Raw genomic sequence first — 26,338 nt, forward strand, 5'->3', positions numbered from 1 at the left:
AAGCTATTATGCCAATATATAAAAGCTTTTTTATTTAATTTTTATATAATTTAAATGTGACGGAAAAACAAAACACTAAACTTTGTTATGGTATTTACAATTATTTAGTAAAAAAGGCAAACTACAGCTACAGGTTTTATTTTACCATGCAAAAAAAAAATGCATGAAAAACAAAAAGCTCACACGAAAAAGCATACATTGACTATAACATAATCAGTTATTAATAGGGCTGTCAAAGTTAGCGCGTTAATAACGCGTTAACGCAAAATCATATTAACGGCACTATTTTTTTTAACGCTCGATTAACGCAGCGCGTATTTTCTGTTTGACCCGTGGCCCAAAACCTAGTTGGAGAAATGGAGGTACACAGTGTTGCCAACTTAGCGACATTGCAGACCCATTTAGCAATTTTTTCCCTTCAACAAAGCGCCCAAACCTTATTTAGTTTCTGAGAATCTACCGGTACAGCCGGTACTGCTCTCCCAGCACGCGCGCGCCTCTCTCTCTCTCGCTCTCTCTCTCTCTCTCTCTCTCTCTCTCTCTCTCTCTCTCTCTCTCTCTCTCTGCGTCTCACGCTGGAGAGAGGAGCAGCGCTTTAATTCAGTAAACACAGATATGATGTTGCTTCTCTAATTTTACATGCAAGTATAGCCGAAATCGCAAAACAGATATTGTGTTTATCTTATGTGTATTTGATTTCATCAGACGACGGCTCGATTATCAGGATTTTTGTGCAGATTAACATTTTGGAAGGGAGAGCTGTTTCAGTCACCATTTCATATTCATTCCGTTGTTTGACAACAGAAACAGTAAAACATACCAATGAAAACAGTTTTATTGAGAATTTAGCTTCATCAAAATGGGCACAGAGAGAGACAAACTATAATGTAGCCTATAAATGTACATTTAGCATTTTCAGAAGAGCTGCCCTGTCATGCAAAAATCTAAACATGTTTGTGTTAATTGCTCAGTGCAAAGAAAGAGAAGTAATGGGAACCTGGTGTTTCTTTGTTCTTTCTACATGTGTCTATAGACATGAACAAGTTCTTTGAAAAACATCTATGACCTTTGAAACATGTCTCGTCTTCATGCTCTATGTTGACTATGGTTTCAATAATAAACATACATTTGCATAAAGCATCCATATTTATCCATGCCCACGTTGATTAGAGTATTACAAACTTGAAAAGTATTAATTTAAGATACATTTAGAACAAATAAAAAAATGACAATCATGACAATCATGTGATTAATTTATTAAAAAATTTAATCGATTGACAGCCTTAGTTATTAATTTTTCATTGTCTCTCTCGTTTTTTTTTTATGATTTGATGAAAGACAAAACTGTGTTCAGTTTTTTATATAAAAGTAAACAAAATAAGCTTAAAATACAATTAATAAAAACATGTCATAAAAGGTATAACTTATGACTGCTGGTGTGTAGTTTTCACTTTGGTTTGAATGGCGGCACTTGTGTGTGTTTGTGTGCTGTACACAAACACATTGTACACAAACACATTGGCAGTTGTTCTATGACTGTCTAGCTCGGCTGTCTCGGGGTTGAGATCTGCCTCTATCTGTTCCTCGTCTTTGTTCGCCTCATTTAAGTCCCCCATTCCTGCTGCAGATCTTCCTGTCTTCTCCAGGCTTGAATTCTGCCGCAGGGCATAAAAAAACCCCTCCAGCTCTAGAGGTGTCGTTTCTGCTGAATCACATCTGTGCATCTTTTCCTAAAAGGCTCAGAGCTCCTTATTTACTTTGAAGCATAAACACCACGGCTCCTCTACGGGAAAATGGGCCAGTGACAGCGCCCTTCTCTGTGCGTGTTGTTGCTCTCAGTCTCTGTGAGTAATCCACCTTTTCTTATTCCGCAGATAAAGAGCTTTACACCTGGTTGAAGTGTGTCAAGGGACAGCCTCATGATCACAAGCACCTGATGCCAACACAGATCATTCCAGGAACTGGTACGGAAAGAGATGCTTTCACTCTCGTGTGATCCCAGATTGCTTGTAGTTAAGCCTTTGGCTGGAAGTAGAGAAAGTGTGCTTCTTTGACTTATTTGTTTTGTCTGTGTTTTAGTTCTAACGGACTTGGTGAACGCTATGCACATGCTCAGGGAGAAGTACAGCATTAAATCACACTGCTCGTGTGCTGTGAAGCAAAACACCCTCTTCAACAAACTGCCATCCACCAATGGTGTCTCCCAGGTATGTGTGTGTCAATGGGCAGACCGTAGTCAGGGTTGATGCCATTTTGTAATTTTACACGAATACAAACGAAGCTGTGAGGGATGTTTGGTTGTGGTACTGGATGTTGAGAATCTGGTGTCAGTACACTTCAAAAAATATTTTTCTACTTCATATTTTTGTCTTGTTTTCCAATACAAATATCTAAACATTCATAAGGTAAGACGCTACAGGCATAGCACTGGTCAGTTTTAAGATTTTGGGTTATTTGGCTTTTCACAAGATGTTGTTTCACACTAATGGAAAGAAAATATCCAACATACTCTTTTAAGAAAGAGCCAGAAATCTCCACTTCAGAAGCACTTGCATACACACCTTACAGTTTTATTCCTACCTATATTCTAAAGGTTTTTGTTTATATATCATTTGGCTGATTTTAGACAACATTTTATTTCTAAAAACATTTTTTTCTGGCTGTTGACAAAAAAAGAGATATCCAGAATCCCGTCCAGAACACATTTGACTGTAATATGTCAACAAAATTAAACTTTGAACCTGAAATTTCGAAGCTGGCTTTATCCAGTGTTCCAGATTTATTGTAAATGTGCAAATTAGTGTGTAGTTATTTATTTAATGTCATTTGCATATTTAAACAAAATATTTCAGAAAATTATTTCAGATTTTTTTTATAATCAACTGAGAAAGTATGATGATATCAATTAGTTTGCGATAAATCAAGACATTTACTTGCGAAGAAAAATGAATACCATTGGCAGATATTTAACTCGCTTAATTTTTTTCAGAAAACAAAACTTAACATGTCATTTGTCATTTTGCATTTCATGTAAATATATCTTTATTTTAGAATTTACTGGACAAAGATAAATAGCAGTGCAATCTTTAAAGAGCCAAATATTGACAAATGAATTGCTCCTATCACTATATAATCATTTAAACCTGTTAATTTCAAGGAATGGTATCGGACATACAGCAATTTCTGTAAAATGATTCAATCAAATGCCAAATACAGTAATCACATGATGGGTTCATCCTGAGCAGCGCGAGAAAAGTAATGGACACCATGTTACAACACTGTATGTTTGCTACTTCAGCAGTGACCTGGTGTGACTCGACTCAATTCTGTTCAGTATGATTGCACTGTTGATTGTTTAGCCAGTAAAACATTAATACATTTTGACAAAACGATCAGATGTGATTTAAGGCCATAAGACAGTACATCCCATTGAGCAAACCATACATCTATCCCTCTCAGCCACATTTCCGTTCACATGAAATGAAATTGGGCATCAAGCCTGGAGTACGCCTCATGAAAGTGCGTGCTCTCAGTGTAAACACAAACTCTCACACTCTCTCAATCACGCACAGATTTTCACATTCTGTTCTGCGCTGGAATGTTGAATTCAGTCCTGGTTCATCTCTCAACCACTAAAAGTCCACAATATTTCCCCTCACTCTCCTCGAACTGCTGAGCTGTCTCTGACACACTCTTTCTTTTCACAGGTGTTACAGAACGTGCTCAATCACAGCAACAAAATCTCTCTGTGTAAGCCTGAGGGCGGCCAGCAGAACTCCTCTCTGAAGGTGGAGGCCAATGGAGGGAGCAGTCCCGTCAGCGACACCAGCACCGACAGCAAGTTCACCCCGCCCGAGTCCCAATCGCCTCTGCACTTCCTGGCCGATCTGGCCGAGCAGAAGTCCCGCGAAGAAAAGAAGGGTGGGTACAAAACAATAAAACTACAATAAAAAAAAGGTACGATTGAAGTTATTGGTAGCCAGGTGCCGGAGGTCTGCCAGCTGCCCCTTGTTTTTCCTTTCTCTGCAAGCGTGTGCGTGCTTGACAGGCCGCCAACATTCCACAATCCTCACATTTAGTGGTGTACGTTACAGGCCTTCTCAGTTGTGAGCTCCCACAGTCTAAAGAGCTCACTTAACCACATGTTTATCCAGTTCTTCAGCTGCTCTCACATGCCGAACACGCTGCTCTCTCCAAATGAACTGCACTTAAAAGACCATCAGCCCTGTGGTCGTTGGCACACGTTCAGTTCAGTTTGTTGCCCAGTGCAGCATATAGAAGTTTCTTCATTTAGCAGCTGCGCTTAAGTTACATTTTTTGATAAGTCTACATTTTTTGTGTTTTATGTCCGCTCTTAAAATATAGTAATGTATTTTGCTTTGCTAGTTTTTTGAGCAGTATGTTGTTCTCGGTACTTGAAAAAGAGCCTACCGTCAAGTCTGTGATATTCTCTGCTGTTCTCTAGATATGTCTCATATCTCTTTTCTTGATTTGAGGCATTTGATCTGGTAAATCTAATACAAAAGGTTATGGGTTTCGCTACTTACATTTCATTGCAGCTTTAAATCATAGTAAAAAGTCACACTAAATCAGTTTCCTTACAAAATATTTTTGAAATGTTTTGGTGAAATGTTTTACCAAAAGTCTTACTATTTCTTGTTCTTTTGACTTTCATATGATGTGAAAGAGATTGAAATCTGAGGTTTGAACAGTTGTACACCTGTGCTTCTCTCCTGCAGAAAATAAGGAGTCACTGGTAGGGAAGATAAAAGAGGAGAAGGATCAGTCAGATCCTTTGGAGTCTCTGCACAGTAAAGCATCATCCCTGGAGCAGGGATCAACCCTACGAGACCTCCTCACCACCACCGCAGGCAAGCTGCGCCTGGGCTCCACTGATGCTGGCATCGCATTCGCTCCTGTGTATTCCACTGCCTCGCAGGTCAGAAAAGCAACATCTACTGAACACACTCAAACAGAGAGACTGTATTAGCATACAGAGATGGTAACATATACACACCCAATCAAAAGTATGCACATGCTTGACTTTAAAAAGCTTTTGATATAAAGGTTTATGATTAAAATGAGCTTTTTAGTAATTATTAGCAATAGTAATAATAAGGAATGACTTGGCATTTCCATACTTTTGACTGGTGGACAATATAAATATACAAAAACTAATGTTCATTGTCCTAAAATAGCTTATAGTTTCATTCGTTGTCTTCCACAGATTGTCAAGAGTGGTCGCAGCATGCCCAACATCCTGGATGACATCATCGCCTCTGTGGTGGAGAACAAGATCCCAGCGGGCCGTGGCACCAAGCTGAACCTGAAGCACGAGCCTCTGGAGGAGCCCAAAGCAGAGAAAAAGAAAGCAGTGGAAGAAACGCCCAAACTGTACACTGACATCTCTCACTGCTGGCTCTACGAACGCAGGCTGCTCTGGCTCAAAGACCACCGCAATAGCAACAACTGGAAACTTTTCAGGGAGTGCTGGAGACAAGGACAGGTCTGTGAAACAAACCCACAAAAATACTGAATCTTACATTACGTTCTGTTCTGCTGGAGCGGTGGTTCTTTTGAAGCCAAAAAATTGCCAAAACGGCAGACAAATCCCAATTCTCATGTAGTGTTTTGGGTCACTCCTCTTTAGGCTTTTCCACTGATATTCTTGCTGCCAGGATAATCCTAATAATTTTGTGTACCTCTCAGTGTTAAAGAGAATCATTATCCATCTATGCTTGATTTTGTTTCCTTGATCCAGTGAATTTCCATATTTTGTGTCCTGAGGACTGTGTGGAAAATGAACCAAGCATCAAATAAAAAATTGCCACTGGCGAGTATATGAAACAGTGTTAAGGTGCGGTCACATTAGCGAATTTTCAGTGACGTTTGGCATGAAAAAAGCGTTGAGATTAAGCACTGCTCACACAGAAGTCACTTTCAAACCAAGCAGCTTTCTGTTGGTCTGTGTGGGGAATTTCTATTACAATGACTGGATTTCTGCCATGAATTTTCACAAATTTTTGCACCTTTTCTTGCCAGTTGGTTTGATTATCAAATCGCAGAAGCTGAAATGTAATTATATAAATATAGTCTTACGAGTTATATAGTGAAGCTATGACTTAAACTTCATCTCTGCAAGTGCTGTGCATTTGAAAACGCAATACTCGCCAAACGTATTCCAAAATTTGTAATGAGAGATCTGTTATAGACAAGTTTTAAGGCCTCCCTGTCGAAATTTTCACCAAAATAAAAATTCTTTGGTTTAACATTTGAAATCAAAGAAAGTACTATTTGCTTTTGTTTGGAAAAATAATGATAATAATAATTATTATTATATTAAATATACAATAAGAAAAAATTATAATATCACTATTTATGTAAAATTTGGTAAATGACTACCGCTGGCTAGTGTCTCTTTAGCTCAGCAGACAGTTGTTGTCTGGTTTGTCTTACTTCAGTCTGCATTATATGTGCAGTGTGTGTCCAGAGAGAAAGGCGGCATACATTAGAGACCATTTATTCAGTGTCCACTTCACAAAGGCAATTATAGACATTAAGTGCTTTGATGCTTTTATAAGATGTAATGCCTCTTCACATGTGCTGCTCTAATGCAGAACATTTCAAGTGGGCATATAGGTACTTTACAATGAAATCTGTTTTTCTCTAATGGACAGAAGGATACAGAAGAGGTGTGAGGTTGAAATCTTGAGGCATACATCCTTTTTCGCAAACAGAGGTCTCTGGCTGCATCCCGAAATCAGCCCCTATACCCATTACTCCACTTTTTACACCAAAAGGGCTGTGGATGCCATCTTATGGCGAGATTCAGTAATTAATTTGGCACAGCACTTACAGTGCATGGACATTAGTGTGCATTACATGTGCATTGGCCGTACACTCATTATTGGGGTGCATTAAAGGATTGAATGAATGCACTCAATATTGCCCACTATGGTGTTGTACATCACTTCAAATGACTGTATAGTACACTAGATAAGGGTATAGAGGGAGATTTTGGACACAGCCTCTGTCTCTGCCGCTCTGGGTTTGAGCTGTACTTCCTTTTCCAAGATGACATTTATTGACTTCTGCTCAGTGGACCATGACTTTACAGCTCTGCAGGAAGTAAACTGACATTATGAAATGTTGGTCTCCCAACACATAGGCTTTCTTGGAAAACCTAGTAAGCTGCCTTTGTAGGCAGAATTTTTAAGGTGCTCAATGCAAAGGCTGTTTCAAAGGGTAGACATTGTTATTATGTTTCTTTTCTAAAATTTCTAAAATAGTCAGACAGTATTGCAAATATTCATCCCAGAGAAGGCAGTTCTAGAATAAATAGCACTGATCTCAGTAGACAAATCCAAGATAAGTGAAGACATGAAAAAAGTCAGTTTTATGTTACTATAGATTCGTATGAGACTCTTTGTGTATATTTAGCTGCCTGTGTAGTGCACGCATTTCTGAGGATGTGCCCTACTTAGCCTTGCATGTGGATGTTTTTAGGCTGATCTGTTGTCTGTTTTTAGAGTTTTCAGGATTTTTGAGAAAAAACTAATAATATTAAATGCTTTTTTAGTTTGCACAGTCAGGCCAGTAGTTTCAGTTTTTACTTACTTTACCACAAATGACTGATACATTTTTATTTTAACCGATATAAAACCTTTTTTCTTCACAAAATATTTTTACAAAAAGAATATTTGGAAATAGAGAAAAAAAATGAAAAGCTAGAAATAAAGCTGCTATAATGTACATTCATATTTATAATGTAAATTCATATTTATGAAACACAAAGCTCGCCCAAAAGGGAAGGTGACTGATCCATCGACTCGCCCGAAACACTCACACTGGCCTCAGGCCTCAGGCCAGTGTGCCATCCTTATTATTGAGCTCCGCAATTTTGCAGATGCTTGTTTGGCACTCAGTTTATAATAAACTCACAGATTAAGGCTTTTCAACAAATGTAAATTGCAACTTTAGTCTTTAGAGTAATCCATCTTGCAATGTCTCTTTTTAACCAGACCTCATATTTTTTTTCCACTGTTCAAAAAGTAAGTCTTGGTAGTGTTTGTGATCTCAGCTGTCATTAAAAGGCCATTTCCTGTGTGCTGTTTTTGCAGCCTGTGCTGGTCTCTGGGGTGCACAAGAAACTCAACGCCAGCTTGTGGAAGGCAGAATCCTTCAACCAAGAGTTTGCGGATCACCAGGGAGACCTCATGAACTGCAAGGATGGAGTAATGTCCAACTCAGGAGTCAAAGAGTTCTGGGACGGGTTTGAAGATCTCACGAGTGAGTGCCACCTGAAGTAGACAAATAAGCATTTATCTAATTAATCGGTCTGTTTCTATTTATGCTGATCACGCTCTCTCTACAGAACGTCCTAAGTCTAAAGATGGAGAAAGCGTGGTGTATCGACTGAAAGACTGGCCCTCAGGCGAGGAGTTTATGGCCTTGATGCCCTCCAGGTAACTCATTAACTTAGGAACACAAGGAGTAGATTTGCTAAGTAGACATTTAGAAATTGGTTTAGGGGTTGTGAATGCTGTTTCACGACACTAAACATTTCATTCGTACATTCTGATCGGATATAGCTCTGTTTTAGTCTTGTTTTAGCATGTGCGTCATCTCATTGTGTAGGTATGATGATCTCATGAAGAACCTCCCCATGCCTGAGTATTCAGACCCCGAGGGAAACCTCAACCTGGCCTCCCATCTGCCCTCCTTCTTTGTGCGGCCGGACCTGGGCCCGCGCCTCTGCTGCGCTTACGGTACTGTCTCTCTCACATTCTCACAGGCAGATTTATTAGTAGCTTGCTATGTTTACTGCATTGCTTTACGGTGGAAAAACTAATAATTTCATCAAAAATTATATTAAATTACTGGAAGGATCTCATCAAACTTGTCATATTTCACCCCAAAAGAAAATAAAAAAGAACTTTTGCAAAAAGAAAATGTGGCCTTTTTTAGGACCGTTTAGATTGTTTGAATTGTGACTTTGTTTTCATGATAATTAAGAATATTTTCCTCTAAATTGTGACATGAAAAAAATCTGCTGTTACTGTAATGCAAAAATGCTGTACTATTTACAAAGTATTTGTTTATCATGGTGGTAATTGTTGTATTGCCTAATTATGCTTAATTTAAATGGGATTGAAATGAAATGAAATGAAATGAAATGAAATGAAATGAAATGGGAATGAAAAACTGAATGTTTTGATAACATGCTGACTTGAATGATGTATGATCCATGTCACAGGTGTGGCGGCATCTCAGGAGCAGGACTTTGGCACAGCTAGCCTGCACATGGAGGTGTCTGACATCGTCAGCGTGCTGGTTTATGTTGGAGTGGCTAAAGGGAATGGTGTCCTTTCCAAAACGGGTAAGCCTGAGACCAGCTCGCCACGCAACTGTCAACAGCCTGTCCGTTAACTTGGTCAGCCGTGTTAGAGAAAGAGACGGCGGGGGAAAAGCCTCTGCTAGAGCTGAATTGTTCCATAAACCCCTGAGCTCAGAGGAAAAAAAAAAACACAGAACATGGTTTCCACCCTGGAAACAATGAAATGTGAGAGATGCATCTGGAATGAGTTTTCCCTGCCTGTACATGGCCATAGCAGCACTGCAAAGAGCTTTTCTCTGCACTCATCAGATTAAATCAGTAAAAACTCAATCCAAACCATGGAGAAGTTTCACATTAAAGGGCCATATTACTATGGTATCAACTGAAAACCATTTGTAGTTTTACATGACATCATCTGCGCTCTCTCTGATCGTCTACAGGTAATTATCCGATGGGTGTCCACTAGAGTAGACAGTTCTCTAAAAGCCATTTTAACTATTCAGGGTATGATGTTACATCTGAAGCACCATAGGTCAGTGGTTCTCAACCTTTTTGACTCCAAGGCCCATGTTCGAAGGCCCCATGACTATTCCGTTTGTTCTTGATTTACTGGATAAGTGTTTAGGGTAAGGATTTTTTTAAAATAAATATTTACTTTATATATTTATGTACTTTATTTTATATTTATAAGATATTTTAAAACTTGGCAAAACTAGAAAAAGGTATGATCAATATAAATATGCCTATGGCGCTTCAAGATTTTATTAATTTCATGACATATCCAGATCTAAAAGTCCCACTTTTAACATTAGGGCTACCTCATGTATCCAGGCTTTCCAAGTTGTTGAAGCCTAACCCTAACCCTAACCCTAAATGAAAAATGAAACCGAAGGGGTGACCCCAGTTCAGAGACCTCAGTGTCCTGCTCCGCTTTCTGTCTAACCTAACTAATGTTAGTCGTTTTTAGCTATTTTAATGCTTGTTTTGTCTTAAATCATTTAATTTGCCTTGAATGTTTGCTGAGGTCACGGCCCCCTGGTTGAGAACCACTGCCATTGGTGATCACCTTTGACCCCAAGCAAACATGTCTTCATAAGTCATGACAACATGCATTCATCAGAGAGATGCAGCAAGACCTTATCGTCTGTTGTGTAAAAAAGCAGGCAGTTTTCCCCCCCGTGCCTTAGATATACGGTGTGTAAATGACTTGTTTTATGATTGTACTGGCATAGTTCACACAGACGTTCATCGGTGTGATTGTGGTTGTGATTTCTGAACGACACATTTCTTGTCTTACTATCCCGTCGCCCACAGCTGCTCCTCTCCCTTCTCTCTTTCCTTCTGCGATGGCCGTTCTATTTTTAGACCACTGTCTCAGACACGAGGAGTATATATATATAAGCCAGATGCGCACGCACACACACACACTTCTCCATTAATTTTTAAACATCGCTCCGTCTTCAAAGGGGGAAGGCGCTCCCTGCCTTTGTAAAAAATTAAGCTGACTGTGTGATGTGTTTGCTGTGTAACCGCATGAATGTGTTTGTGCCAAACACACAGGAGTGCTGAAGAGGCTGGAGGAGGAAGATCTGGATGACAACGTGAAGAAAAGATTAAAGGACTCGAGCGAGACTCCCGGAGCCTTGTGGCACATCTACACGAGCAAAGACGGCGAGAAGATTAAAGAGTTCCTGCACAAGGTTATTTTGATTTGATTTAAAATAATACAGTGGATCACTGAGGCGACGCTCACTCCCTCTCTCTGAGCGAGTGTCCTCGTGAAACCTTGCGTCCTTACATGTTTGCAGGTATGTTGTGCGTGTGCTGTTGGTTTAACTCAAAGTTTGTGCGTGACAGGTGGCGAAAGAGCAGGGCGTGGAGATCCCAGCGGATCACGACCCCATCCGTGAGCCGGGCTGGTACTTGAGCCGGAAGCTGCGCCAGCGTCTGCTGGATGAGCACGCCGTTCAGGGCTGGACTGTGGTGCAGTTTCTGGGTGATTCAGTCCTGATTCCTGCCGGAGCTCTGCACCAGGTCTCGTTGCACTCCTTCCTCTTCTGCAATGAGCAGATCATGATAGTTTTAGATAGTTATTGATTATTCAGACCAAAAATAGCCCACTTGATTGACATGGAAAGCAACAAAGCTTAAGGATGTCTTGTTTACAGTGTTGCTAGCAAGTGTTCAGACACTTAATCCACACGTAATGTCTGAATGTCATTTAATTATTAAAAAAAAATATATGTATATATATATGTGTATACATATGTTTTTTGTTGAGTATCATATTTTATAGATCTGGCTTTTATGGCTCATATAGAATGATGTAGGAGAGTATGGAGCTCATACAGGGGAAAATACACTATTTAATGCAGTTGCTGATATTTATATGTCCAAAAAGGAAAGATTCTGATAGCTTGTAATGTAAATCAATGAGATTAGAAATACGTACAAATATCAGTTGTCATGCTATATCCCCCAATAATGTGTCTTCAGTAAGATGATATTTAAATGCTTAGTTTAATGATCAATATCCTGTAGTTTTTATTGTGCAGGCAAAACATTTAATGCAATGTAATATAATGATGATTGAGAGATGAACCAATAAATGTTCCTCAAAATCCTAATGTATCATTTGATACTCACATTTTAACATGATTTTTCTGAAAATAATGTATGGGTCGCTTCACTCCAGTAGGCGCTCATCTTAAAATATTACGAACAATATAAAAGTCATTCTTACGTCTACTTTATAAAAATGAGTAAAGAAAAAAGGCACGTGTAACATTACCTGGAGGACAGTTTTAGAATTATAATAAAAATGCCTTTGACTTGCTAAAAAAGTATGATCTATCAGTCAAACAACAGAAGGCATGTGGGTTTGATTGTAGATTGCTAGTAGGTTGTGTACAACAAAATTGAGTTATTTATTTACAGTTACACATACTGTATGTTATTTAGGGAAGATGAGCGTATATAATGAACCAATCCCAGGCACACTTCCTCTTTCTGTACTAGCTAAAGTTCCAGAGTCTTTATGATATAGTCCCATCAGCGCACACTCACGTTTGTGTGTGTCTCATCCGTACAGGTGCAGAACCTTCACAGCTGTGTCCAGGTGATCAATGACTTCGTCTCTCCGGAGCATGTGGTGCATTCGTTCCACTTAACCCAGGAACTCAGATCCTCCAAAGAGGAAATCAACTATGAAGATAAGCTACAGGTAGAGTTCAAACACACTGGAAAAATCTTCAGATGCATTTTACGACATGAGTTACAAATATCAACGTTCCTCGGGTCCTTAAAAAGTGTTAAAAATGTGTTGAAAATCAACTTTGAAAATCAAAGTTAAGGTCATAAATATCTTTTTATGGTCTTACATTTGTGGGGCCAAAAACAGCAATAGCATTTCAAAATAAGGGTCCCAGTGGGCTTGTCATTCATCAGTCTCCACTCTCTCGGCTCTCGTCTTCAGCCATGCGAGTATGGCTAGCCGTTTCAACTTTTATTCATTTCCAGGATATGAATCCTTGATATCAACAATTCAATTTTCATTAGTTAAAATGATAGTTATTGATATCAGGAATTAGATTTCTACTAGTAAAAATGGCTATTTTTGATATCAGGTATTACATTTCCACTAGTAACAATGCTAATTCTTGATATCCACAATTAAATTTTCACTAGTTAAAGTGATAATTCTTGATATCAACAATTGAATTTCAACTAGTAAAAACTATAATTCTTGATATCTGTAATTGTATTTTCACTAGTGAAATGTCACCATAGGCTGCCATTCAAAATCAATTGTTGATATCAAGAATCGATTTCTTACTAGTTGAAATTCCAGTTTCACATATCAGAAATACAATTCTTACTAGTAAAAACATTTATTTTTGATATCAAGAATTCAACTGTCACTAGTTGAAATGTCTATTCTGTATATCAACAATCGCCTCTCTCTCTCTCTCTCTCTCTCTCTCTCTCTCTCTCTCTCTCTCTCTCTCTCTCTCTCTCTCTCTCTCTCTCTCTCTCTCTCTCTCTCTCTCTCTCTCTCTCTCTCTCTCTCTCTCTCTCTCTCTCTCTCTCTCTCTCTCTCTCTCTCTCTCTCTCTCTTTAGGTGTCCCTAAAGAACCCGCGTATCTAACAGTATTTCCGCATTACATTAATTAATTTGCACGCGAGTTTTATTTATTTTTATACCGTGTATTCTCCGTGTAAATTTAAGCACCGAACCGTGACGCCCGTACCGTTTTGGTTCAATACGAATACATGTACCGTTCCACCCCTAGTAACAATGTAATTATTGATATCAAAAATTATATTTCTACTAGTAAGAAATCAATTCTTGATATCAACAATTGATTTTGAATGGCAGCCTATGGTGACATTTCACTAGTGAAAATATAATTACAGATATCAACAATTCTTGTATTTGTAATCTAAAAATGTAATTCTTGATATCAACAATTCATATCCTGGAAATGAATAAAAGTTAAAACGGCTTGCCATGTGCGAGTCAGTCGCGTCATTCTAACAGCCTGCCGTTTCTCTCAGGTCAAGAACATCTTTTACCACTGCGTGAAGAATGCCGTGGGAACATTAAAGAGGTGCTGCGCAGAGGAAGAGGAGGAAGAGGAGACCAACTCATGACACCCGTCGACACGTTCCCCCAAATATGCACACTAACGCTCACACCGCAAACCTCCAGTGCCAAGCAGAGAGAAAACACACACCAGGAAACTGTATTTATTTGTTACCGACACCATAGCAGTATAGCCCATCAGGATGACTGTGATTGACACGCCACATCTGAAGATAATCCGGCAGCGCCGCTGTCACAACTAGTGTTTGTTCGTCTGTTTGCTTTCGTTCCCCTTATGTTCTTTCCTACTGTATAGTTTCAGTGGAGAATCGTATTTATTTTCAGGAGCTCTGCTCTGTTCTCGATCAAATGTAAATGTGACTTGTACAGTTTGCTAATGGATTTCTGATGCCGCTCACTACTTTGGAGACTTGGAGTTACTGTGAGAGAGATCCGCTGTCTCGTGTCCTCATGCCATATCTTTTGAGAAAAAGAACTGCCAAACAATTGTAAACATTGTAAAGTTCTATTATGTAAAGAAAGACTTAATAAATAACACTTCAGCATTTTATTAAGAAGTATTCACTGTAAAATGGAGACATTTACAAAAAAAAAAAGTTGTAATTTATTTAAGAAAACTCATTTCTCCTTTTTATGTTCAGATTTACTATGGTGAACTTTTGAAGTTCAATGGAAAAAGGAAATCGTACTATGCTGTGTAAATATATACATATATACATTCACTGATGTATTTTTTTAAACATGGCTTGCTTCAATTTCAAATTTTAAAGTGCAAGTGTTACATGCTTTGTACATTGAAGTTCAAAAGGGTTTTACATTTTCCATTAAAATGGATTTATCAAATATATGCCTGCCTTTTGCCTTATTGACAAGCTGAAAGAGAAATTCACACACACACACACACACACGCACACAGAGTAGTGTCAGAAAGTGATGTCCAGAGGGGATGTTGGTTTTTAATGACCCTACAAGTTCCATTAATCCATCAAAATAAGGAAAAATAATATATATATTTTATAGGGAAGAACAAAACAATACACTTGGTTATGGTATTTATCTAACAAAAGTATATGATGCAGCCACAGGTTTTAGTTCACTGGGAAAGAAAAACAAAAGCATGCATTGGAAAAAGCATACATTGACCACAACATAAGTTATAAAAAATTTATTGATTCTCTCTTGTTTTGCATGTGTTCATAATTTCTGCGTATGACAGCTTGGCCAAAAATTGTCTGCACTATTTGCCATGTTTCATTGCGTTATGACAAAGAAAAGAATCGACTCCAAGTATATGATTACAAAATCTTAAACACGTTTTTAATTATATTAAAATAAAGGGCGAAGTCACTTTTGGCCACTACTGTATATTTGTGTCTGTATATAGTCACAATGTATCACACTCAGCAATGTAATCGTGCTGCATGCATTACTGTAGCTTATTTCATCTAAAACGAGCCTCGCTGCGCAGGTCACACGAGTTTGTTCCCACGTTGTTTCTTCAGATTCACAGTCTTTCATCGGAATGTAACAAATTGCTGATGTCTCCAAAAGCGAGAGAAAATAATGTTAACCACTAGGCAAATTTTGCCCGCTTTGAAACACATGCTGTCATTCACAGATTGGGCACAAGAGGACGCTGTTGAGCTGTTGTGGAAATTTAGAAATGATGACCTCGTATTTAATAGAGAGACAGTCGGGAATATTTGAACTATTAATTAAACAAAGAATTTATGTTAAAGTTAAACAGTTCAGTTGCCAGGCAGCATAGAAATGAGTGCATTAACACAGAATGCATCAGATGTGCAGTCACAAATGTGGACCACTTTGTTGTTTTTTCAATAGCTTTGAAAGTTACTCATCTAATAGACCTTTGTTACTGTATTAAGAGCATAACAGCAAAACTAGCAGGTGGACAAACAACTCAGATTAATGCATCCACTTGTTAAAATCTTTAATGCTTGTCAGAACAAGTAAACTCACAAAAGAATTATACATAAATTCTTGTTTTCAATATCTAAATCTTGTACGTACAGCTACTGTAGAACAGCCATTCATGCATCAAAACACTTTCGTCGTATGATTTTCATTGATTTTTACATCGTAAAACAAAATGTAAAATAACAAAACAATCTGACGCACCCTGATTACTGTGGTAAACCAGTAATTAAACATCGAATTAAAAATAAAAATAATAATAATAATAAAAAGAGCAAAATGTGGATTTGGTTCCCTCTTCATGACACAAATATGAGCCATACATTCATCTCTTCCCAGGCGCGTCTGGCACATGTTGGTACGCTTTTGATTAGTGTGAGGAGTGAACCTGGTTTATTGTTAGACAATGTATGATTGTGCAATCAGTAACCTGAAAATATTAGCATCGTGATCCAGACGATCCTTGATTGATGAGTACAATGCACAAATGAAGCTTCAAAAGAACCAATGACAACGTCAGTTCATCCAGAGTTCCTGATGTGTTTCGGGACAACTCCATTCCTATGCTGAAGAATGACACAGCTGAGCGGGAAACCGTAGAGATGAGAAACAAAGAGGTGATACTGGAGCACATGACATGATTATTGCTTATAGTTCTGAATGCAATCGTTTCACACTCATGTTCAGTCCCAAAGTCCCTTCTCCTATAGAACTAATCCACGGTTATTAGCACGGCTGTTGGCGATCTGGCGGAGATGATTCGTTCTAGTCTACAGGACTTCTGCAATAAGGCGAAACAAGAGCTGCTGCCGCAAAGCTGCTTATCTGTGTGTGGAAACAGAACGCAGAACTAATTGCATTGATGCCTCTTGGCTTCCTCTATGCCCTAAATCTGCGCTGTTGATAGACGACTGAAACTGCATGAACACAGGTACTGCACAAAACCCTCACACACACACACTCACACACACACATTATAGATGTAATTCACAGTGTCTGTGTAGGAAATAGTTTTCAATTCCAAGTGGGATTTTGCTGATAAAAAGTCTGATAGCATAGTGTCCGACAGAATCTGTTCGTCTCCGATGTCTTTTCCCTTGTACTTCATAACAAAAAAAAAAAAAAATGCGTTAGAAATGTTCGAAAAGGCACACGTACTTCAAATAGAGCTGTTTTCGTTCTTCGTATATCCAAAATCAAAAGCCGTGAACCAAACCTGCCGACGGCCGAGCGAACCATCGTTTGCGCCACCGAGCGCGTTTCCAGATCTTTCTAATGCGCTTCCTCGGGCACTCGATGGCGATGGAAGTCTCCCTTTGGTGCGTGAGCGTTCACAGCTTCTCTCCGTCCAGCAGCTCCTGCAGCTCCTGCTGGATGTCCTCAGGGAGCTCCAGTCCGGGCAGGTCTTCCAGAGGGATCTCCTGAGTGGGCATCTCCAGTGGAGGGAGCTGTGGGATGGGAATGTCCTTGGCCTTGCGCTCCTCGGCCGTCTGCGGAAGCACCCAGAGCTCAGACTTCTCCACGAAGTCTGCGTCAGCGTAGTGTTCCTTCTTCAGCCGCACGTTCTCCGCCCGTATCCGCTCGTTCTCCTGTTTCAGCCGCTCATTGTCAGACACCAGGCGGTCCACCAGCTTGCGTAGGTCATCGATGGTGGTCTGCTGCTCTTCCAGACGGGTTTTGTCGTCTTTCTGGGCTTTGCTGCCGGCGCAGGGCTCTGGGACGGTGCCTTTGTTCTTCAGGAGGTACAGCCAGGTGTCGTACTCGCGTTCGGAGGGTTGGGCCGTTCCTCCTGGCTGTAGGTAACGGCGTGGCGTCTGGTCTGAGGAGGAGACATGCTGGAGCGTTCTGGGCTTGTCCTCTCGCTTAGCTCGCTTCCATCGCTCCTCGATCAGTCTCTGCTGTTTGATGTGACTGTCCCTCTGAAGCTCCAGAGACAAGCGTGCCTGCGGAGGGAACATCTCAAGAACTGATCTATCCACACAGCAAAATAATAATAAAAAACAATACCGGACTATGATGAGCATCTAGGCGTACCTGTTCACACTCCGTGAGCTTCATGGCTTCCTTGAGAAGTTCTGTGGAGAAACGACAGGTTCTTTAAGCACACGCTTCCAGAGCTGGTTTCTCAATCACAGATCGAGCCCAGTGCTAGTCATAGAATTTAAGTGAGACAAACCTCAAGGAGACTGAAGCACTAGGCTATTAGTTTTTTTGACGGTAATCGTTTCTCATGGGGATGTAAGGCCATTTCAACATTTACTTTTTTCTTCACCAGCCACTAGAGTTGTCAAAAGTACCGACTTCGGTACCAAGTCGGTGCTGAAATGTAAAAAATGTGACGATACCAGCATTTTGAGCGCTGTTGAACGGATTCTTAAACACCTCTGACTGGCCATTGTGTCGACACGCTCAACATATATGTCTGTGATTGGCTAAAATGATCAACGCTTCAAAAACATGTTGTCTTTGACGCTCTTCATCGAACACCTACACAGATACAAGCGGAACTATTTGAAAGTGCCGTCTATCAGCAGATATATTAGGGATCCGTTGAAAGACGCCTGCTTTCAAATGCTCATGTGTGTATCTGTAGCCCCTTTCACACAGAGATTCCGGAAAATACAAGGATAAAGTGACCCGGGTTCGTTTGATTATTGCTTCATTAAGTTTGACTTATTAACTTAGCGTCTTAAGTTTGCTTATGAGCTGCGATTTCTCTCTCGAGAAACCACGCTTGTGCATTTTTTTCTCTAATTCGATCATAAACTTGTGCATTACGTACCGTTGATCGAACGATCCCGGCTTCAGCGTCATCACTACGACACGGCATTATTGTGGCTTTTGTTCACACAGCGCGCGTTACGGGACTGAACACGGCAATGTTACTGGATCCCGGGTCGTGTTTGCGTTCACACAGAAGGCGTTCTGGCAATTTGCCAGGATCATCGCGCTGTGTGAAAGGGGCTTATGTGAGCGCTTGGTGAAGAGCGTCAAATATTTCATTGTTGATCATCTTTGTTGATCATTGTAGCCAATCACAGACATATATGTTGAGCGTGTCGACACAATGGCCAATCAGAGGTGTTTAAGAATCCGTTCAACAGAGCTCAAAATGCTAGAGGGAAATGCTGGTATCGTCAATATTTACATTTCAGTACCGACTTCGTATCGAAGTTGGTACTTTTGACAGCTCTACCAGCCACTGTGGCTAGTGGTTTTCCAAAGTTACTAGCCACTCTGCATTTTCACTGGCCTCAGTTTTGGGGAAAACTACCATATAGATATTTTTAATATTATCTCATAATTTGGCAGCCGGTATATTAAGCTGCTGTCACTTTAAGACCTGACACACGGATCCATTATACTTTTACATATGAATTTCTTTCTCAACTGAATTTTATGTTACGTTCACTTAAAGCATAACTGACTGTATTTATGTGAATACTCGCCAAGACTGGCATTTTGACATTATTTTGTGTGTATTTGACTTTTTAAGTGCAATAAGCAGCGGAAAAGAACTAAATTTAGTACTGAATGAGTAAAATTATGCTCAATCCCACACCTAAATTCAAGCCCTGTAACAACAACAATATTGATCCGGAGTAAATGAAACGAGTGAGTGAGGAGAGGCGGGTTTGTGTGTAACTCGCTGTCGGAGAGATGAGAGAGCGGGAAAGAGCAGCTGGTATTGTGTATCTTTTCTGTGGAAAATGAGCATTGGAAGTGTTTCAGATGTTTCAGTATCGATATGTTATCGAAAAATCGATATTTTCCACAACACTACATTGGATGTGGTGACTTTTTAAAAGTCTACAATTGAAAAATGTATATATATATAAAATTAAACCTGCCAAAGTGGCTAGTAGGAGTGACATGCCACTGCTGAAATAATTATTTTTAATGTCAAGCCCTGGCTAGTCTGTGAATTTATTTCCATCCAAATCCAGAAAGTCTGTGTTTTTCTGCCACCACACGAAAAATGACTAACTGCTTTTTGACAAACACAGAGGTTGTATGGTACTTTAATTACCGTACGCATTTACATCTGTAAATTTACAAGAAGGGATCAATCCAAAAATCTATTCCGCTCCACTACAGCAAATGGGAGCTGTCAAGAAGGAAAAGAAAATCTAAATCATGTAAACTTTTTAAACAGGCCATTATTATAGTACGCAATCATTTAAAAAATATATTTATTATCTACATTTATGTAAATTACGGCTTGCACAACTAAATGAGTCAAATGTATAGCATTTCAATTATATTTTTCAATTATATCCACCATTTTGAGAAATAAAATGTAAGACAGAAAACAATTAAAACTACAGTGTGCCAATTTTCATATTTTGAATAGGATATTTAAATAATTAAATAATAGATTGTATTATTTTCCTATTATTAAATTAATGTGAATTACAATAACAGACATTTTGTTTACCACTGTGAATAATTTGCTATCCGAAAGCACGAGTTGTTTCACTAAGCTGTATTTTTATAGATGTCCCCATGAGAATCACTTAAAACAGAAACCCACCTGCAGCTTTTCTGTGGCAGGAGATGGCATCTTCAAATTTCCCAGCAGCCACCAAGCGGTCTGCTTTCCTGCACTGTTGATGGGCCTGAAAGAGATGATATAACGTATTACATTATTTCATCATGTGACTGATAACAGTACAGATAATCAATGACAGCTTTCCTGCTTCTAAACTCGGTCCTGGAGGGCCACTGTCCCGCAGAGTTTAGCAACACACCTGTCTGGAAGTTTCTAGTGCCTAGTAAGACCTTGATTAGCTGATCAAGTGTTTAATTGGGGTTAGAGCTGAACTTTGCAGGACAGTTCCCTCCAGCAGCAGGATTGGACACCCCTGTTCTAGAGGATTTCCCCTGAAAAACTCTCAACCTACATGAAGTTTTAATGAAAGTTCATCTAAACCTTTCAATCACAGCAGAAGGGTATCCAAACTGATGTGACTGCTTCTGTCATCCCTCCTTCACTAGCTTTATTTAGATCTGATTCTATTGTTCTGTAGTTCTCCAAGCAGTCCAGAGGAATTACTGGGAACTAGTCTTTTGCTCAAACTCTCCATCGACAACCTCATAATTACACAAGGGTTATATGAAATATGAACTCAAGTTTCTTATGTAGCTTTAGGGTGTGTTCACACTTCTAGTTCGGTTTGCTTGGTTCGGACAACACTTTTTTTTTTTTTGTCCTGGTATTAAAATCATGCTGGAGACTGTGATTATCAGGTTTTCCTTATGGTCATGTCATTGAAGCAGAAGGGGAGAATACCAAAGGCTTGGCTTGCTGTCTATGATGGAGGGCTCGTCCTCTACTACATAACCCCTGGACTTCTTTGTCACTGGAGCCATAATATATGTCTTGACTGCAAAACTTACTAAATACACTCTTCTATATGTCATATGTATATTGTATTTATATAATATCTGTATTTTTTTAAGTAAATAACTTAACATTTATTAAGTTATTTAAATATCACAATATAGCTAGAAGGAGGAGAAAGATGTGTAAAAAAAACAGATCCAATGATTTGCTTTTATCTTTTGTTGTGCTGATAATATAATCTACAATGACAAACTAATAATCTAACCAAGCTTTCAATACCGTAACTTACTGGCATAAACGTCATAAGACTCTAGGAAATAATAAACCACACATTTAGAGTCATATGTTAATAAAGTAGGCTACTTGTGTGTTTGTTTGTTTAAAGGTGATCAGCTGTCAGCAGTCAACAAACAGGCTAACTCCGACAGACTAACTTACATAAAAACCTGAACACGGTTTATACGAAGCCTTCACATCACGGTTAACGTAATTAAAAACCCGGGTAAATGGCTGCACGTGTTTCCGGACAGGTGAACCTCTTCGCAGCTGTATTTTAATTTGTTCAGTGATTAAATGCGGCTAAGCTAACAGCAGCTAGCATGCTAATGTGACTTGTAAACAAACACTTACGAGATTGAGAGGACTGTCCAGCACCTCCATTCCTTCATCGACTACAGCCTCAACTACACGAGGGACTCATTGGCACATTATTGTGTTTTTACCGGGACCAGAGACTCTGGTTTCACCGGTTACTCATCCACTGCTACAATAGACGAGCAAAAACACCAACTTCCCCCTCCGCGACGTCACCGCCGCGTCACATTACGACCTGCGTGTCGTGAAAACGCTGTTCCTCTCGTCATTTTTATTTCCACGATTGCTAAAACACATTTCTAGAAACCTTCACAACAACATTAAACACAAAACTAAGTCTTCAAACTACATTCACAAAACCACCGACTCTTCAGGCAAAATCAAACAATCGCCTCAAAGCCATTTCACCTGTTCTCAAAGTCGAACAATGCTTTCAGGTCATACACACATCAGGCTATATAAACAATACGGTATTCATCAGACACAGCATCAAAAACTGGAGAACACAACTTCCAGAGCATGAGTTTACAGTTAAAAAGAAAAAAAAAGTAGGCCTATATTGCATACAGCAAACTAATTTACGTTAAAAAGTATACCACAACTTAGTAATGTTGTGTTGTATACTGTACTGAAAGTATGCTATATTGTATTGAATATTGTAGCCTATAACTGTAAAAACTAAAAGAAACTATAAGGATGTTTATATCATGTGAATAAAAGTAAAAAAAAAAAAAAAAGTAAAAAAAAAAATTACACCCTATAAAGCGATCGAGTCCATTCATATATCGATCAGTTTTCCGATCTCTTTATGAACTTTTTGAAGCGTCAGTTGTGAAGCTGTCAATGGAGGGACAGAAAGCTCTCAGATTTCATTAAAAAGATCTTCATTTGTGTTCCGAAGATGAACGAAAGTCTTACGGGTTTGGAACGACATGAGGGTGAGTAAATGATGAACTATCCTTTTAACTTTTTCTGCTTGTGTAATACATTCTAGCAACACAAGTGCATCACAGTGCAAATATGTGTTTTAGTGAGTGAGAATGCTGTAAGAGTTTTGCAAAAAGAGTGCATGAGATTTGCAAATGGTGTCTAACTACCTGAACTTGTTTAAGGTTTTGCAGAAAGAGTGATTTATTCGACAAATTTAGGCCTTTGGAGAATTTGGTACAGAGGATGGGGTTTAGCGTCTTAGCAATTGTGAAGGCTGTTAAAAAATCGAAATCATATCACAATAACATGTTTTATCCTCAAAACGCGTCTCTTAATATGATGTTCAAACGCTGTTCTGGAGTTCTGTGATGTTACTTCACCACTAGAGGACGCTTCTGTCCTACAAATTACCTTTTTTTTTTTGTTAAACGTATGTTTCCTTTTTTGACCTGTACAAGCACTCTGAAATCCCTAAATATATATGATATATAAACGCAAAATATTGCTTTCTGATTTTTGTAGCCTACACCATGGGTACTTTAAATCAACAACATAACAACAAAGCAACATAATATTATTTTGGTATAAATATTAAGATAATTGAACAAATATTCATAAATAAACATAAAATATAGGCCTAATACAAATTCACTATAAATGTATATAATATATAAAATGGTATATTTAGTAAATAATGCAGCACAATGCATTACATGGCTCCAGTCACAATTATTCCGGCTTCCCTCATCAGCCCATCTTCACCTTTATGTCAACTTTATTACTAATTCATCTAAGTTCAGGGGTTATTCAAAGGTTGAGCCTTCCTTCATAAACAGCAAGCAATGTTACATTTATCCTTATAAAGTAGTGGCCAAAAGTGATGTCTACAGGGGATGTTTGTTTTTAATGGTCCTACAAATTTAATCAAACCATCAAAATATAAGGAAAATACTTTATATATTTTAAATATGAGGGAATATACATTAAACTTGTTTAAGGTATTTCTCTGACAAAATTATAAATTAGCAGACTACAGATACAGGTTTTATTTCACTATGCAAAATAAAAATGCATATTAAAACAAAAAGCCCACAGGAAAAAACATACAACATAATCAGTTATTAATATTTCATTGATTCTCTCTTGTTATGTGTTCATAATTTATTTGTATGACAGCCTGGACAAAAATTATGTCCGCACATATGTCCGCATTTTCATTGCGTTATCACAAATAAAAGAATTGACTCCAAACACAACAATGCAATATGCTTACAAAATCTTTAGCGCATTTTCAATAGGCTATCATTTTAATAAATGGTGAAGATGTCGGTTTTCCTAGGTCGAACGTCACTTTTGGCTTTTTTTTTTTTTTTTACTTTTTTTTTACTTTTTTCACTAAATAATCAGATTAATGTAGTAAATGTAAATGCAATATAAGGTTCCGCTCTATTGTCAGAAAAAAAAAATTGTAAGGTAAAATGTAGTTAATGTATTGCAAAATACTTTTGCTTCTATTGAGGTGGAATACGGGTAATGTTAGGGACAGGTATCTGTTATCCCTGGATATGTGTGTCGCTCGGACACTTTGGCCAATGTAACAATGTAGAAGCACTGAATCTATATGATACATGTCCATCAAAGACACAGGCAGCATCACATGCTCTGCTTCTCTGTCCAGCGGTTGGAGATTCTTCCTTGCACAGCATATTTTGTTCATTCAAAGAGTGCACTTATTGGTCAGTGACATCATCAGCTCAAGTACTTTGTTTTTTTTGTCAATTGCCACTTGCTTTATCCAAATGCTCTTCAATTACTACTAATAGAGAGCAGAACGGGAACTGATACCGCCTCGTGAATCACAGCCTAAACACGCTTCTCAGGGCCAATGCACATTTCATATAAGAACCTTTGATCAGCCCTATGCAGCTTTTGTTTGATTGAGTTCATACTTTTTTTACATTCAAATGATATTACAATACCGGTACATTTCACATATATTGCTCAGAAGGGATTCTTTCATGAGACCAAACAGTTGACGGTATTTTTTTCCTACTATGGAAGTCAATGGCTACCGTCAACTGTTTGGTTCCTCTTCTGTATTTGGCAGAAGAATGAAATTCATACAGGTTTGGAACAACTAAATATAAAGAGTAAAGATGGCAGAAGTTTCATTTGTGGGTGAACTATCCCTTTAATAGACTTCTTAGTTATGTTTAATTATAGTGTCAGCTTAGTCAAGTCATGTCACAGTTATTTAGAGCGCTTTATACAATACAGATTGTTTCAAGGCAGCTTCACAGTAATAAACAGAAAAATATGAGTTAATGTTGCAAAATTAATCAGTTATGAAACAACTTCAATTTTAACTGTAAAGCAGCTCTACAGAAGACAATAGTGCCACTATTGAGTTCAATTTAATTCACTGTTGTTAATTCATTGTCTCACCTGGTTCTCAAAAAAAAAAAAAATCCTCGGGAGAAATACAAAAAAGACACAAATGAGTCGATTAATGCTGATAGCACAGCTTAGACCATTTGGTCTGGCATGAATTTGATGGAAAATGTTTGTCCATTTTGAAATCTTGTTGCAGATACAGTAGTGGCCAAAAGTGATGTCCGGCCTTCTTCACCCTTTATTCAAATGATATCTAAAGTTTGTTAAAGATTTTGTCAGAATATTACGATGTTGTGTTTAGAGTCAATCATTTTATTTGTGATAACACAATGACCCATACCAAATTTTTTGGCTGGCTGTCATACAAATAAATTATGAATATGAACACATGCATGCAAAAACAAGAGAGAACCAATGAAGTAGGGTTTATATTTATTTATAAATAAATAAAACCATTAAACCATATATATATATATAATATTTTCCTCATATTTGATTTGCAAGGTCATTAAAATCAAATATCCCCTCTGGCCACTATACTGTATATACTCTAAATATAATATTTGTGATTCATAACTCAGTCATGTTGCTTATTAGTGTAAACAACCCATATTTAGCAGGGACACTGCAAATCTCTCTCTGTGTTTTGTGTACTGTATCAGAAGGCCATCGCTGGAACGCTGTGGGTGTCCATCGAGACAACGGACAAATGTGAATCGAGTCATAACTCATTGAAAAAAAGTCTGGCCGTTCATACGACAGGCCACTGGAACAGACTCTCCTTTGTTTCTGCCTCTGAGGTGCAAAGTTAGCCTGCTTTTCTCCTTCAAAGCCATCCTAACTGCTGTGCTTCAGTGTGGGCTTCATTGTAAACCGGTTTCATGCTGCTGTACATTTGTGTGACTGATCCTTTATTTAGCGCATGAATAATGTCTTCTGAGCTGTGGTGTTCTGAAGCATCATAGGCTAGGTTTTTCATGTTCGGAAAAGCATTCAACAATTCTACACTTATAATGCTGCAGGATACTATATATACGTATATTCTGTATGCACTTTTTCTGAATGTGTAGACCTATTACATTTTTCGTAACACTGTGCCTTCTCCCACAATGTAATGCGTTTACTTCACTTTCCATTTCCTGTGAGAAGTACAGTGTGAACCTGATATTACTGTTCAGAGGTTTGGGGTCAGGGT

The 26,338-nt window shown here is 38.5% G+C and overlaps 2 protein-coding genes across 5 annotated transcripts in view; one reads left to right on the forward strand and one right to left on the reverse strand.

Moving 5' to 3' along the window:
* jmjd1cb (jumonji domain containing 1Cb) overlaps nt 1-14,786 on the forward strand; it is a 162,752-nt gene extending 147,966 nt beyond the window's left edge. For all 3 annotated transcript variants that reach the window (XM_081393177.1, XM_081393178.1, XM_081393179.1), the window contains 13 exons: nt 1,875-1,964; nt 2,080-2,207; nt 3,708-3,921; nt 4,740-4,939; nt 5,228-5,506; nt 8,121-8,289; nt 8,375-8,465; nt 8,638-8,768; nt 9,257-9,379; nt 10,898-11,037; nt 11,195-11,371; nt 12,429-12,560; nt 13,895-14,786. In XM_081393177.1, the coding sequence (XP_081249303.1) occupies nt 1,875-1,964; nt 2,080-2,207; nt 3,708-3,921; nt 4,740-4,939; nt 5,228-5,506; nt 8,121-8,289; nt 8,375-8,465; nt 8,638-8,768; nt 9,257-9,379; nt 10,898-11,037; nt 11,195-11,371; nt 12,429-12,560; nt 13,895-13,990 (1,970 nt within the window). In that variant the 3' untranslated portion in view covers nt 13,991-14,786. The remainder of the gene's footprint in view (nt 1-1,874; nt 1,965-2,079; nt 2,208-3,707; nt 3,922-4,739; nt 4,940-5,227; nt 5,507-8,120; nt 8,290-8,374; nt 8,466-8,637; nt 8,769-9,256; nt 9,380-10,897; nt 11,038-11,194; nt 11,372-12,428; nt 12,561-13,894) is intronic.
* Nucleotides 14,787-15,877: 1,091 nt separating this feature from the next.
* Nucleotides 15,878-22,065, reverse strand: nrbf2b (nuclear receptor binding factor 2b). Of its 2 annotated transcripts, XR_014032126.1 has the most exons (5): nt 21,856-22,065; nt 20,413-20,497; nt 17,913-17,953; nt 17,095-17,821; nt 15,878-16,980 (listed from the first exon to the last, which is right to left on the reverse strand). XR_014032126.1 is itself a non-coding variant. In XM_081393180.1 (4 exons), exons 1-4 carry the CDS (start codon nt 21,883-21,885, stop codon nt 17,210-17,212), a joined length of 768 nt encoding a protein of 255 aa, XP_081249306.1. In that variant the 5' UTR covers nt 21,886-22,065; the 3' UTR covers nt 15,878-17,209. The 2 variants fall into 2 exon arrangements, 1 of the variants encoding a protein (XP_081249306.1); XM_081393180.1 differs by having other exon boundaries at nt 15,878-17,821.
* Nucleotides 22,066-26,338: the final 4,273 nt, after the last annotated feature.

This window comes from Scardinius erythrophthalmus (genome assembly GCF_964197995.2).
Source record: "Scardinius erythrophthalmus genome assembly, chromosome: 18".
Lineage (NCBI taxonomy): Eukaryota > Metazoa > Chordata > Actinopteri > Cypriniformes > Leuciscidae > Scardinius > Scardinius erythrophthalmus.